Source organism: Trachemys scripta, chromosome 9, assembly GCF_013100865.1.
Source record: "Trachemys scripta elegans isolate TJP31775 chromosome 9, CAS_Tse_1.0, whole genome shotgun sequence".
Lineage (NCBI taxonomy): Eukaryota > Metazoa > Chordata > Testudines > Emydidae > Trachemys > Trachemys scripta.
The window spans coordinates 56408269-56424333 of NC_048306.1; the positions used below are offsets into that span (position 1 = coordinate 56408269).

Genomic DNA, 16065 nt, shown 5'->3' on the forward strand with positions numbered 1-16065 from the left:
CCTTTAGTACAGGATTTAAAGATGGAACAAAACATTTTTGCTTTAGAGTGCAGGTTGGCTCCATGGACTCAAAAGAGCTTTGCTTCCTCTGTCAATATTTGTGATAGGTTAATGATCAACCTCTAGGCCCTCATCTCTGTCTTTGGTGTTCATCCAAATATTACTTCTAGTGCCCTAAAACGGTAAGTGTTTATAATTACAGTGCTTTCAAAATGTGAATGTATTCTGGGCCCTGGCTTTTAGAAGGGGCTGTCGGTGTCCCAAAACAGTCTGCACTGACCCGCTCGCAAGGTTCCCTAGTGTTTGATGACTGTGTGAAGAGATCCCATCGTTCCTTCTCAGAACCCTTACTGGCAGGTGTGTGTTGCTGTCCTGTGGACTTGCATTGGCGGGTGGCTCACTGTGTAAAAGTCTAGCATTTGGATCTCACTTGACAAGCCCATCAGGAGCTCAACAGCAGCTAATAGACACCAGACTCGACTAGCCAATGTGTAAGCCAGATCTGGGTGTGAGGTTCTCCATAGACTTTAAACAGGGCTGTCAGAACTGGTTTCTGCTCAGTTTGGGCCTGATCCAAAGCCTGTTGAAGTCAATCAGTGTCTTTCCATGGACTTGGCTCAGGCTCTTTATCCTCTGCAACTTCCCTGGGTTCTGTCAGTCTGCACACTTTGCCTTGTGAGCGGAGCATTTGGGTTCCTATTACAATGTGCATCGTCAGTCACTTGGAGAGAGAATACAAATGGAGTCAGATGACTAAGACTAACAAAACCTAGTTTTTCTCTGTATTGCTGCCTCCTTTTTTCCCTTGAGTCCATTTTCCCTCTCTCTCTCTTTCACTATGTGTTGATCTCTGCTTGTTTTTGTCCAGGATCTGTCTACTTCATTCTCCTTTTCTCCCAGCAGGGGACCATCTGTAAACCAGAAGATTCTGCATGGCCACGAAAATGGCTAGAGGTTCCTTACTTGTGACGTTTCTCTTACTAATGTGTTTCATCTACAGCAGCTGGTCAGTTTCATTTTCAGGTAGGGACTTCTGACCTACATTTTAACTTCACTTTCTCACACCGAGAGCCTGCATTTAAAATTACACTGCACCCATTTTCTGAGCACAGCGTCTTGAAGATTCAGCTGGCGAGAGGCACTTCCTGAAATGCACAGGAGAAAAATGAGAATTCATTCATAGTTATTAATGAACTCACCATATCTGGGCTTCCTACTTGAGGCCCAGTAACCTCCTTGTGATGCTGGACTTATAGGATCCAATGAGTTGTGCACAGAGGGCCACGTTCTCAGACTTGGATGATCAAAGTGAGGCACCTAAATCTGTGTTTTAGGAACCTGTGGTGATCTAATACTACTACTTTCCTGTTCTGTAGTGCTTTTCCTACATAGCCCACAAAGCGCTTCACAAAGGCAGGTATCATTAACCCCATTTTGTAGAGCTGTAATGAGAAATGAAGTGACCTGCCAAAATACACAAGTCAGCTGGGAACAGAACTCAGGTCTCCTGACTCTCAGCCCAGCGCACTATCCCCTGGACCCCACAGTGCCTCCTGACAAGGGACCCAATCCTGCAACTGGAATGGCAAAGGAAACAAAAAGCCTCATGCATCTGATTGCAGGATCAGAGCATATATCAGCATTTAAATGCTTCAAATTGTATTTAAGTGGCTCACTTCAGGCAGCCAGGTTGAAAATTTATCCCAGAGAGACTCCCAGCTGAGACAAGCTTTGGAGAGCTCCTCCTGGCTCAGTGAGCGGGAAGTTCCCTTTCACTCATCCAGTGAAGCTGCTGATTACGATTCCTATGGTTTTTGGGGGTTTCTTTTAAGATGAGCTAATAATAACAATCTAATTTCTTTCATTGGGTTCCGGGATCCCAGGGCTAGTAATTTACTGACTCAGGAATTGCAGTATTGTCTCACACAGCAGAGGTGCAGTGATACAATTGCTTAACTATAGGAGACTAAAAACTGCTTAACAACCTCTGATATTGGTCCCCCATTTCTCCAGGGCCACTGTTCAACAGGAGAGTGACAACAGTCCCTGTGAAATTCAGATATGCCAAACCAAACATTTGACATGCAATTGACAATCTCTACAGAATGTTTTAGCCAAAATGGGAGAGAGTGATGTCACTGCCCAAGCAAAGGATAGGTGGGGAACTTTTCACAATGCTGCATGAAGCTAAGTGGTAGCAGTTTTCTTTTAGGGTGTTATCTATAGGCACTGATGTTCTCACAAAGGTGATTGTAAGCAATAGCTAAGCAGATGGAGGTGACGTATTGTAGACTTTCCTCCACTGCTATGTTCTATCAGAAGCTTTTTTTTTTTGGTCCGAAGTTGCTTTACACTGGAAGAAATATTCTGCCAAAAAGCATTATAACAGGGGAAAATGGGTATGCTTTATTGAGATATATATTCGGGGTGTTCTCTTTCATTTCTACTGAGTTTTTCTTGTCCTGGGTTTTGGCTTCATCTCTGAGGTGACACAGTAGAGAGACTGAACGTTCTGTTTTTATATTTTGGACATAAAATATTTAGATAAGTTTTATTTATTTCATTTGGACACAGTAAGTTCTTGATTAACTGAGACCTGCCGAACACTATGCCTGGTCATTAGCACAAATAAATGAACTTTAACCCAACCTCATGAATTTTGAGGCTGGGTCCTTTTAAATGAAGTATTCTTTTAATCCACTGAAATACTAGTCAGCTGCTCACCGCCTAGTGGAATATTGACTCTTTGTCGGGGCATAGACAAACTGAGTAAAGTTGTCCTTAAGTCTGTTTTGATTTTTTGAAAGTTGTCTCCTCCACTGTGTTATTTAGCCAAGTTAAAGCATAAATGACTCATTTCTATCCTAAAGATGAAGCTTTGGCTTCCTGTGACAGCATTAATGGTCGGATCCAATTTTGTTTTCCTAGTGTTTGTGAGAAAAGAAGAAGCACACCAGGTGCTGAAGATCCGTAAACGCGCTAACCAGTTCCTGGAGGAAATTCACCCAGGGAACTTGGAGAGAGAATGCACTGAGGAAACATGCTCCTTCGAGGAGGCAAAGGAGATTTTCCAATCGCAGGAGAAAACGGTGAGGCATTTCACTTCAGAAAAAGCAGCAAGCAATAGCTGATCAGTTGGGAGTGTTCTCACCCAGGATTTCTATTGATATGATTAGGGCTCTGGGTTTGTCAAGGAGGTCACAGAAGTTACGGATTCTCTGACTTTCCACAACCTCCATGACTTCTGCAGCGGACGGTGTGATTGACCCAAGGGCCGTCCAAGCAGCTAGCTCTGGGGCCAGCTGCTCAGGTGGGCCCGGGGACAGCCACACCAGCTGCTGCTGCAGCGGCTCCACAGCCAGCCGCTTGGGCGGCCCCCCAGCCAGACGCCCCAGAGCCGCTGCTGGAGTGGCCCCGGGGCCAGCCGCACTGGCCGCTGCTTGGGCGGCCACAGGCAGCTGGCCCCAGAGAACGCCCAAACAGCGGCCAGTGCGGCTGGCCCCAGGGGCTGCCCGAGCAGCAGTCCTTGGGGCGGCTGGAGCAGCCACTGTCCGGAACCCCTGGCATCTGTCCTGGGGCGGCCAGAGCAGCTGCTGCTCAGCAGACCCCGGCAGCTGGTGCCGCTGCCCCCCCTTGGCAGTGGCCCCCAGGGCACCCCTCCCCCCAGTAGTGGCCCCCCAAAGATTTAGTCAGGGGTATTTCTAGTATGTCATGGACAGGTCACAGGCCATGAATTTTTGTTTATTGCCTGTGACCTGTCCATGACTTTTATTAGAAATACCCATGACTAAATCGTAGCCTTAGATATGATTAGGGCTCTACCAAATTCACAGTCCATTTTGGTCAATTTTACGGTCATAGGATTTTAAAAATCATAAATTTCATGATTTCAGCTATCTTAATCTGAAATTTCACAGTGTTGTAATTTGTAGGGGTCCTAACCCATAAAGGAGTTGTGGGGGGGTTGCAAGGTTATTGTAGGGGTGGGTTGTGGTACTGCTATTACTTCTGTGCTGCTGCTCGCAGTAGCGCTGCCTTCAGAGCTGAGCAGCTGGAGAACATCGGCTGCTCCTGGAGCGGCTCTGCAGCCAGTCGCTTGGGTGGCCCCCAAGTCAGACGCCAGCAGCAACGCAGAAGTAAGGATGTATGGTCTAGTATTGCCACCCTTACTTCTGCGCTACTGCCTGCAGAGCTGGGCCCTCAGTCAGCAGCCGCCACTCTCCAGCTGCCCAGCTCTGAAGGCAGCACAGAAGTAAGGGTGGCAATACCATGACCCCTGCTAAAATAACCTTGTGACCCCCCCTGCAACTCCTTTTTGGGTCAGGAACCCCAATTTGAGAAATGCCAGTCTCCCACGTGAAATCTGTGTAGTATAAGGTAAAAGCACACAAAAGACCAGATTTCACGATGGGAGACCAGATTTCACGGTCTGTGACACGTTTTTCATGGCTGTGAATTTGGTTGGGCCCTACATATGATAAACCGCAAGGCCAAAGGCCACCAGAATGCCAATGATAGAAAAAAATTATAATTTTGATCATTATTATTAGCTAATTCCAAAAATGTAATTAAGCATAAAACAAACAACCCAGAAATTATGTAACCTTAACAAAAGAGCACAGACAGGCTATGATGTCCTATTCCCCCATTTCTAAGGAACATGAGTTTTTACTCCAGGTTTCTGATGAATTGCAAAGCATCAAATAAGGTGCCAAGAAAGCTGGTTGAATAATTCAGTGCTACTGAAGCATGCCATGAAGGAAATCAAGATTTTCAAAGGCAACGGGTGATTTTTTTGGCTGTCCCACTTGAGACATGTTGAAGGGCGATTCTCAGTGGGTAGATGTGGAGCACTGTCAGGACATTGGGTCCCTTTAAAGTGCCTGAGGTTGGGTACCCAAAACTACTAATCAACTTTGAAAATCTTGGCCAATGTCAATACTGTCCTTGCTGATTCTGGAGATCCCACGAGCTTACTTCAGTTGCGGGGATTGGGGACCCCTCACCACCCCAGATATAGGAAACAATATAAAGGAGGTACAGGATCTGTCAAGACCGGAGATGGGCAAGCTTAGCACTTAACAAAGAGAAGTACAATTATCTACAACCAGCTGATTGGGTGGTTACCTGTTAAACTCTTTAATAGAATCTTATTTGAGAGCCCCAGATGATAAATTAAGAGGCTAAAAGATCAGAAGTTTCAGTCTCTGAACATAGGAATTAGGATTCTTGGCTACTGGCAAGTTAAAAAAGGAAAATCTTTGGGGAAATCCTTATGCCTTTCCATGTTGTATTTTCCAAAGCAAAAGCAAGAAAAATAATCTGTCACTCGCTACCTGGTTCGCTACTAGTTTAACCAGTTAACTGTCACTTTGGCCCAGTGATTAACTGGCTAGCGAAAGAGGCGCTCTCAGCAGCTAAGTGTAAGGGGACTGTTGCCCCCTTACTAACACTCAGTGGGGGTGTTTTGGTTGGCTAGCTCCCAGCACTAAAAGGGGAAGGGTCGATGGCAAATCAGGAGCCTGAGACTGACTATCCCCAGGAACAATGGGGAGAGGCCAATGCTCCAGATCAGCCTGATTGACAGGGCGGGCAGGCTAATCAGAGAGTCAGGAGGCCGGGGGGGTCCCGTCCTCCGTGTGAACTGGAATGGCCTGAGTCAGACAGAGTGGGGCCGAGCTAAGGAGAGAGCAGGGGCCTGAGCTGAGCTGCTGGGAGCAGAGCTGCAGCCCCAAAGCCAGAGCACAGCCCAGAGAGAGCAGCCCTGCCCTGGGAACAGAGCTGTAGCAACCAGAGCCAGAGGGGCCAGACAAGCAACCAGGAAGCAGGTCAGAGCTGGGAGCAGAGTCACAGAAGCAGCCTGCAGAGCAGAGCAGAGCTGTGCTGGGGGCAGAGCTGCAGCAACCAGAGCCAGAGAGGCCAGAGAAGCAGCCCAGGGAGCTGAAGGCAGAGCAGCAGCAGCAGCAGCAGCCGTGCTGAGGCCGAGTGGAGCTGGAGCCGGGGCTGGAGCAGTCCGGAGCTGGGGCTGGGGCAGTCCGGAGCCGTGTGCAGTCCGAGTGTGGTGAGCAGCTGGGGAGAGTGAGGGGGACCCTGGGCAGTGGGCCCAGCACAGGGAGACGCCTCAGCCAAGAGGCCTTGCAGGCCAAACTTGCAGGGGGATCATAACCCCGACTGAACTGCCCTGACGTTCCAGAGACACTGTTTGTAATGTTCCCTGCCACAGAGCGGGGTGATGTGTTTTCCTTTAACCTTTCCCATTTTTCCTTATTCTTTTTTAAAATTAATTGTTAATTAAACAACTTGTATTTGCTTTAAATTGTATGGAATAATCAGTGGGTCAGGGAGGTGCCCAGTGCAGAGAGAGTACCCCGGAGTGGGGACATCCTAGCCCCTGTCCTAGGTGACCACAGCAGGGTTGGGGGTCGAGCCCCCCAGGAATCCTGGGCCCAGCCTTGTTGGGGTTACGAGGACTCAGCCAGACAGGAGAGTGGAAGGGGAGCCCTCAAGGGCAGGGAGGCCTCTGGGTAAAGGAAGTGGGAGCGGGGACTCAGATCCTTTCGCTAGTCCACTTCACCGGGGTATTGCAGAAGCCAGGAAAGTTCCCCACAATAGCGGGACCATTCCCCCGCTTACATAAGGGTGAACCCACAGCCACAATATAGATTAGTTAAGGAAAAAATGCTACAGGGACCATTATTTCCTATTTCCTATTGTCAGTAGATAATGTGTCTTGCCCTATTAACTAATGTTTTCCTCTCTTGTGATTATTTCTTGCAGATGGAGTTTTGGTTTGTTTACAAAGGTAGGAGCTGGGGAGATTTTCTTATGCTGTTGTTGGTTGCCACGAGGCAGTGTGGAGAGAAGACCCAGACAGAATACATGTCAGCTTCCTTGTGCCAGGCCTTTGCTAAATCACAGAACTGTATGTGATGTGACAAGGTAGCACAATGTGCGTCTCTTCTTCCAAACAGATTTAAATCCCTGCAAAGAAAATCCCTGTAAGAACGGTGGCGTCTGCAAACTGAAACACTACGATTATTTCTGTATCTGTCCCCCACTGTTCGGAGGAAAGCAGTGTGAAATAGGTGAGTGTGGAAATGCACGCAGGCATTCTCTTGAAGAAAGGTTAAAGGCTGAAATTCACCCTAGGCACTTATGCTGGCTGTCTGAGCAGGGCTGAATTTCACCTATAAAGAAGACATTATTATTAACTCCACTGGTCTGATTGAGACACAGCTCCTCCGGTGCCCTAATACCACAGAAACATATACTGTGATCACAGAGCTGCATGGATTGGGGCTCCATTATCTTAGTAATCAGCTTCATCAAATGTATCATCAAATGCCCATGAGGGCAGGGAACTGGACTCGACCTCTCGAGGTCCCTTCCAGTACTAGAGTCTATGAATCTGTGAATCAGACACGCTAGCCAACACTCAGTGTGCAATACAAACACGGAGAAACCATATGTGCTAAGTTCATGGTAAGTGAACCATTCTAGAACAAAATGGTGGCACTATTCCCTTTTAAAAAAAACCAAACTTCTGATTCCTTCCCCTCTGAAACACCATCTACAGTCTGCAAGAAAGAACACGGCAGGAAGTTACTACCCAGAATAACTAGAAGTGGGAACTAAGAAAAATTACAAGTGACTCTTTCTTTGTCCATAATGATCTCCCCAGTGAAGTTTCATTCACTTATGTTTGCCAAATGCATCTCATTACAGCAATGTTGCTATTATTTATTATCTTTTCAAGTGCACCAATATGTTCAGCACCTCCCAGAAACAAGTGAAGGAATCTTCGCTACCCCCAGGCGCTTACAGACTAACTGCAGAAGGGAGATAGATAGTACTGTAAGCTCTTCAGGGCAGGGCCGGATTAACTCACCTAGGGCTATTAGATTTTGTGGGGCTGCTGGGGTGTTGGAGTGAGAGAGTGGGCTCAGGGCTGGGGCAGGGGATTGGGCTGCTGGAGGGGGTGCAGCTCCAGATGGGGCAGTTGGGCTCTGGGGTGGGGCCAAGGATGGGACGGGGTTGGGATGCAGGAGGGAGTGCGGGGTGCAGCCTCTGGCCGGGAGGCACTTACTTCAGGTGGCTCCTGGTCGGCGGTGCAGCAGGGCTAAGGCAGTATCCATGCCTGCCCTGGCTCCGCGTTGCTCTGCTCCCTGAGGTGGCCGGCATGTCCAGCCCCTAGGCAGAGGGGCCAGGCTGCTCTGCGCCAATGAGAGCTGTGGAGCTGGTGCTGGGGGCAGCATGCAGAGATTCCCTGAATGCCCTTCACCTAGGGGCCACAGGAGCACCTTGGCGAGCTGGTGCTTGCGGCTTCAGCCTTGGGGGGTGCACCGAGGCTCAGGGACTGGTGTCCGGCCCACAGCACAGAGACTTACCGTGAGCCAGATGAAAAGAAACAGCAGGCCGCATCTGGCCCGCAGGTCCCTCTTAGCCTGAGGCCCTGGTCTGCAGCCCCTAAAGCCCCTGCATTAATCCAGCCCTGCCTCTCACTCTGTCAGGATAACACCTAGCACAGTGGGGCCCCAATCCTCTTGCAGTGTCTAGATATTACTGTAATACAAATAATAAATGAGCAAGGGGATGGAAAGGATTAAGACAGTGTGTGTCAAAGTCACATAAATCTTGGCCATTCAGTTAAATTGTGGGATGTGGTTTTACTTCTGGCCTCCAAAGCAGTAGATCAAATAGCATAGAGATGTATTTCTTCTCTGCCATTGGCTCCATTTGTTTGTTACAGCCCTGCTGCTGAGAAACTAATGTGCTACTGGGCCCTTTCCTAACAATAAGCAAAATGATTCAATGTCTTTCCCCTGCAGAGAAGTTTGAATGCTGGTACAAGAACGGCGGCTGCTGGCAGTATTGCCAAGACACCGCACACTCCCTTCGTGTGGTGTGCTCCTGTGCGGAGGGTTATGCCCTGGGTGATGATGGAAAGAGGTGTACGCAATCAGGTAATGGCTCTGGGACTCTGGGTTACTTAGAGTGAAGAGCAGGACAGGTTTACAGCCACTGCCCTTCCCTCTTCATTGGGTTGCCCACTTGCCCTTGGACTGTCACATGCACCAATGAATCTATGGGAAAAACTGGTTGCTGTGATGTAGAATTGAAGTATACTCATTTACCAATGGAAACACCAGCAAGCCTGGAAAATCTGGCTTTTTCTCCACTGTGTTTATTCCACTCCCTTTACTGAAGGCAAACTCTGATCTCGAAGCCCAAATATCCCTCTAGGACTTTCAGGCTCTGCCAACATTATTTCAGCAGGGAGGAATTCCTGGGCAAAGGAAAAGGAGATTACTCCACACTGTGTAGTGCAGGGAGTACACTGCTGACTCGGTGACCAGACAGGGAGCCTGGGGAGGTACCAGACACAGCTGCTCACAGTACAATGAGTAAAAGCACTTGGCATGAGTAACAGGGTTCCTAGAGCCTAGGAACCAGTGGAGGCAATGTGTTTGATCTATCAGGAGTTGATACCCATTGTACGTCTCTTCACTTGCATTTGGATGATGGGAAGGATTAATGGGTGGTCAATGGTTCATCTTCAGACAGCTGAAGAGGAGCAGAATTAGTTTAGGGATCAAAACTTGACACTTAAACCCAAAGGCTGTTTTTCTTATTTTTCAGCTCAGTTTCCCTGTGGGCTGATTAAAAGATCCATGCGTGCTTTGGAGGAAGTTGCCCCTGGGCTCAATGGGATGGCAGAGGGGGGGGGCCCCCAGGCTCAACGGGAAGGTGAAGAGGGGTGCCCCCGGGCTCAATGAGTCGGTGGAAGGGGGCACTCCTGGGTTCAATGAGTCAGTGGAGGGGGGCGCCCTCGGGCTCAACTGGATGGCAGAGGGGGGCACCGCCCCTGGGCTCAATGAGTCAGCAGACAGGGGCACCCCTGGGCTCAATGAGTCAGTGGAGGGGGGCGCCCTCGGGCTCAATGAGTCAGCGGAGAGGGGTTCTGGCCCTGGGCTCAATGAGTCAGCAGAGGGGGAGACCCCCAGGCTCAATGGGTCAGCAGAGGGGGAGACCCTCAGGCTCAATGGGTCAGCAGAGGGTGGCACCCCTGGGCTCAACTGGATGGCAGAGAGAGGCACCCCAAAACTCAATGAAACAGCAGAGGGGCGTGCCCCTGCGCTCAGTGGGATGGCAGAGGGGGGCGCCCCTGGGCTCAATGGGTCGGTGGAGGGGGGCGACCCCGAACTCAATACGTCAGCAGAGGGGCAGAATGTGCACGACGGCCTCAATCAGACCGAAGCTGAAGGAAATCTGACAGATGGAGATCTACACAGCTGGACAAATGTCTACCAAACTGCAGAGTATGATGATACCAGGATCACTGGGGGATCTTTCTGCCGTCGTGGCCACTGTCCCTGGCAGGTAACATTTCTCTTGCATATTGAGTCACGAACACGGCATCTCCTTCCCTTATCACTGCTCACTCTGTGCCACAGCCAGGACCTCATTAAGGTATTGCCAAGTATCCCTGTTCAGGGCCAAACAGTACCATGTAGATCCTCAGTGTATCTCTGAAGCTTCTTTTTTGGTGGCCCACACTGTAGTTACAGTAACTCCTCACTTAACATTGTAGTTGTGTTCCTGAAAAATGCAACTTTATGTGAAACGATGTTAAGCAAATCCAATTTCCCCATAAGAACTAATGTAAATGTGGGGGGCGGTTTAAGTTCCAGGGAAAAAATTTTCACCAGACAAAAGACATTATATACATATGCAATATAAGTTTTAAACAAACAGTTTAATATTGTACACAGCAATGAATGATTGTGAAGCTTGGTTGGGGTGGTGGAGTCAGAGGGTGGGATATTTCTCAGGGAATGCCTTGCTGCTGAATGATGAACTAGTACTCAGCTGAGCCCTCAAGGTTTAGTATGCTGTTGTTAATGTAGCCTCACACTCTACAAGGCAGCATGGACTGAGGCAGGAGGGAGGAAACACAATAGATGCAGGTCAGTAGCTGCAAACACTTCCCTGCAAAAACTGAACATGATGATGAGCCCACGCTATCCAGCTGGAGCACACAACCCACCTCCTGACAGCACATGCACGGCTGCACAGATGCTGACTTTCCAAAGTACTGGGGGTGCATGCATGAGTGAGAGAGAGAGATGTGCATTGCCCCTTTAAGTACGCTGATGCCACTTCAAGTACATTGCCCTTTTAAGCAGATCAGCTAGTTTTGACAGGAAGCAACAGCTTAGAATATCAGGGTTGGAAGGGACCTCAGGAGGTCATCTAGTCCAACCCCCTGCTCAAAGCAGGACCAATTCCCAACTAAATCCCCAAATCCCTAAAAGGCCCCCTCAAGGATTGAACTCACAACCCTGGGTTTAGCAGGCTAATGCTCAAACCACTGAGCTATCCCTCCCCCCTTCCAGCAAGCTCCCTCCGTTCTGTCCCCAAGCCCTGTCCCCGTCCTCCACTTTGTGGAGAGGGGGTACGGAGTGGGGGGCAGGAGCAGGGGGACATCCTGATATCAGCAACCCTCTCCTTCCCTTCCCCAGCAAGCAGGAAGCTCCCGGGAGCAGCTCCAAGGCAGAGGGCAGGTCAGGAACAGCACAGCAGTGGGGGAAGGTCCATCTGAACTGCTGCTGGGCAACTGCCGAGCCACATACCTTACAGGGAATTCAGGGGAGCTGATGGGAGGGGGGGCTGGCAGCCTCCCCGGTTCTAATCCCCACAACGAGGGGCTGTTCTTCCAGAGAATCCTGCAAACAGTGGACAAAGCAGGCAGCTGCCAAACGACGTTATAAGGGATCATTGCGCAACTTTAAATGAGCCTGTTCCCTAATAGATTAGCAAAGTAACAATGTTAACCGGGACAATGTTAAGTGAGGAGTTACTGTACCTCATTCATTGGTGTACATGGGATCCTAAATATAGTCTATTATAACTCCTTTTCTTGCAGTACAGCGAACCAATCATCGTCAGTCTAACAACATGTCCTTTACCTTAGTTTACTTACTTACCCAATGGTCAGTGGCAAATATTTTCATGAATCACTGTTCAGATTTTAACTTCGGCATCATCTGCTTGGTATGTGGCTGTGTTTCTCTTCCATGCATCCTGCCTGATAGGATCATGGTTTCAAATACCGTCTCTCATCAGCAGAAAAGGCACTTACTGTTTAGATACTGAGCTTTTCACAGACCTTTATATTCACTCATGATGCTTCTCTTTATTTCATTTTCCTATCTTATAACAGCATGTGGCAGTGAGCCCAGGGAACAAGACTCCTAAGCCTTTCCTATCCAGTGTGATTTTGGCCATATCTGTAATTAAAAGAACAGGAGTACTTGTGGCACCTTAGAGACTAACAAATTTATTAGAGCATAAGCTTTCGTGGGCTACAGCCCACTTCTTCGGATGCATAGAATAGAACACATATTGAGGAGATAAATATACACATACAGAGAGCATGAAAAGGTGGGAGTTGTCTTACCAACTCTGAGAGGCCAATTAAGTAAGAGAAAAAAACTTTTGAAGTGATGATCAAGATAGCCCAGTACAGACAGTTTGATAAGTAAGTGTGAGAATACTTACAAGGGGAGATAGATTCAATGTTTGTAATGACTCAGCCATTCCCAGTCCTTATTCAATGCCACCTGCAGGTCTGTCATCTACCAATGTGCTATATGCCATTATGTGCCAGCAATGCTCCTCTGCCATGTACATTGGCCAAACCGGACAGTTTCTACGCAAAAGAATTAATGGACACAAATCTGACATCAGGAATCATAAAACTCAAAAACCCGTAGGAGAACACTTCAACCTGTCTGGTCATTCAATGACAGACCTGCGGGTGGCAATTTTGCAAAAGAAAAGCTTCAAAAACAGACTCCAATGAGAAACTGCTGAGCTGGAATTGACATGCAAACTAGATACAATCAACTTAGGCTTGAATAGGGACTGGGAATGGCTGAGCCATTACAAACATTGAATCTATCTCCCCTTGTAAGTATTCTCACACTTCTTATCAAACTGTCTGTACCGGGCTATCTTGATTATCACTTCAAAAATTTTTTTCTCTTACTTAATTGGCCTCTCAGAATTGGTAAGACAACTCCCACCTTTTCATGCTCTCTGTATGTGTATATATATCTCCTCAATATATGTTCCATTCTATGCATTTATACTGGCACTAGAAAAGGTTCAGAAAAGGGCAACTAAAATGATTAAGGGTTTAGAACGGGTCTCATATGAGGAGAGATTAAAGAGGCTAGTACTCTTCAGCTTGGAAAAGAGGAGACTAAGAGGGGATATGATAGAGGTATATAAAATCATGAGTGATGTGGAGAAAGTGGATAAGGAAAAGTTATTTACTTATTCCCATAATACAAGAACTAGGGGTCATCAAATGAAATTAATAGGCAGCAGGTTTAAAACAAATAAAAGGAAGTTCTTCTTCATGCAGCGCACCGTCAACTTGTGGAACTCCTTACCTGAGAAGGTTGTGAAGGCTAAGACTATAACAGAGTTTAAAAGAGAACAGGATAAATTCATGGTGGTTAAGTCCATTAATGGCTATTAGCCAGGATGGGTAAGGAATGGTGTCCCTAGCCTCTGTCTGACAGAGGATGGAGATGGATGGCAGGAGAGAGATCACTTGATCATTGCCTGTTAGGTTCACTCCCTCTGGGGCACCTGGCATTGGCCACTGTCGGTAGACAGGATACTGGGCTAGATGGACCTTTGGTCTGACCCGGTACAGCCTTTCTTATGTTCTTATGTTCTTATGCATCCGAAGAAGTGGGCTGTAGCCCACGAAAGCTTATGCTCTAATAAATCTGTTAGTCTCTAAGGTGCCACAAGTATTCCTGTTCTTTTTGCGGATACAGACTAACACGGCTGCTACTCTGAAACCTGTAATTAAAATGAGTTTGGCCTTCTTCATCTGTATTTCTTATTTTACGTGTTCACACTGCTTTTAGAACTTTCAGGTGTTTTTGGCAAGGTGACAATGTCATCTGAAGTTCTTCTGGATCCCTTATTATTTTCAGAGCAATAGATTAGTCAAGCGAGTTTCCCTTTGAAGGTGTCTGGCGATACGTTACAGATGAGATGAAGCGTTTCATTTGTATTTCCTTATCTACCTTTCTACTGCCAACCTGATCGCTTCACCCACTTTGTCAAGCTGAAGTACCTCTCGATTAGTTAGGTACATGTGATTTAACATACTTCTTTCTACTCTCATTTAAGGGCTTCCTCCAGCTCCCATTAAAGCCAATAAAAATTGACTTCAGTGGGAGTCACATATGGGCTAAAGGTTGCCTAACTCTCTTAGGCTCCTTTGAAAATCCCAGCAAAATAAAGTCATATATGATGGCTCATTGATCCATGAGTGAAAAGTTACATCTAAATCAATGCGGGAAGTCCAGAAATTTTGTATTCTCTTCATTAGTTGATGGCTAAAGATTTTTTCCTACTTTTAATACTCAATTGACTGCTCTATATTTAGTGAGCTGCAACTTGCCTTGTTCTGAATGCACACCATTGTTATAGTGGTCTATCTTTACAATATTGTACCTTTGCTTTCTTTTGACCCCTTTGTGAATAATTTCCCTCCCGGGTCTAATACAGAATCCAAGGTAGTGCCATCCCTTGCTTCATTGTCCTTTGCCACTTTTGTGTTCACATTTTACTTTATATTTTAACAGTACAATAACTGGGCCCGAGACTCGGCTCTTTTACACAGATGTAACTCCAGTGACTTGTGTGACATTACTCCTGTTCCAAAGCACCGTAAAAGAGTTCAGAATCAGGGCTGAAATTTATAAGCATCAAGCTCACAAAAGTCCTGAAATACCAAACATTCAGGTTTAATGCTCATCTTTAAACTTGTTCACACATAGCTATGCCTTGACCGTGTAGTACCGCTGTATTTTATAGCTTGTTCCCTTTTTGATTTCTTTACGATACTGTATTTAAAAAGGGCATGAAAGTTTGTTGTTTTCCCCCCAAAAAAAGTCATTTCTTCCCCATCGCCTCTTTAATTTTAACTTTAAAAATATGAGGAATATCAAGTCTGGTTTCCTTTAGCTTTGGTGAAGGACTTATTAGCAATTTCAGGGAATGTGTGTTTTGATCTTTCTCAGTCCTTTTAATTAAAGTGTTTATGGTGTTGATTCTTTAGCAAAGCCAGCACTCCATTCAGGGTAGACAACACCTGAACATCTAATATTAAAAAGAGGGGCCTGGGGAGATATCCGCCCCCTCCCCTCCCCACACACACTTTTACCCTTTACAGCTCACCCTGACGTCCAATATCATTTTTCCTTGCCCTTTCTGTGTGTGTGGTTTTGCACAACTTTATAAATCTGGAGACCTGTGAGATGCTGGCTCAGTAGCTCCAATTCCCACTGACCTAAAATTGCAGGTGCTCAGGATCAGTTCCTCTTCATTATTTCTAATAGTTCTGTTTCTTGTCTTGGCCCTTAACTTTCGCTCTTCTTGTGCAGCATCATATACAGCATTTTTAAAACTAGGCACTGTTTGGCTATCATAGTCTCTTGGCACTGACCTTGCTTTCTTTTGTTCTAGCATCTCCCAAAGCTTTGCAGCCAGTACTGGAGCTCACATTAGATTTGTTTTCCCTACAAGACTGACATCTCCACTTTGGTTATCGCCTTCTGCTTGAATTTCTATCCTGGTCTGGTGATTATTCTGTTCTGTTCTTACAATCTTATCATTGTCCATAATTACACGCCTTAGACCCGTCCACCCTAGTGATATCACACTGATTAATTCTGAACACCTGTGTAGTATTTGGGATTTAGTCCTAATCATTTTCATCCTTGGTATCATAAAATTAATAGTATTTTCTAGGGAACTACTACAGTACATTTAAATAAGTCCTGTTGAGTGTGTTCTTGCTCTTGTTTTTTCACTGTAGGTACTTATCCGAAATAGCAGAGATTATGGTTTCTGTGGAGGGAGTTTAATCAGCAGCCGCTGGGTGGTCACTGCTGCCCACTGCCTTGAGATTGTCAAGCCACATCATGTTACTGTAGGTGAGTGAACTCGCAACTGGAAAAGTCTCTACGCTAG

The 16065-nt window shown here is 46.8% G+C and overlaps 1 protein-coding gene across 1 annotated transcript in view; it reads left to right on the top strand.

The window, feature by feature from the left end:
- Nucleotides 1–16065, top strand: part of LOC117883075 (coagulation factor IX-like) — a 21467-nt gene continuing 5402 nt past the window's right edge. The window contains 9 exon segments of the mRNA XM_034782041.1: nt 1–182; nt 904–1023; nt 2929–3089; nt 6778–6802; nt 6972–7085; nt 8829–8963; nt 9640–9776; nt 9778–10380; nt 15911–16028. Of these exon segments, the coding sequence (XP_034637932.1) occupies nt 945–1023; nt 2929–3089; nt 6778–6802; nt 6972–7085; nt 8829–8963; nt 9640–9776; nt 9778–10380; nt 15911–16028 (1372 nt within the window). The 5' untranslated portion in view covers nt 1–182; nt 904–944.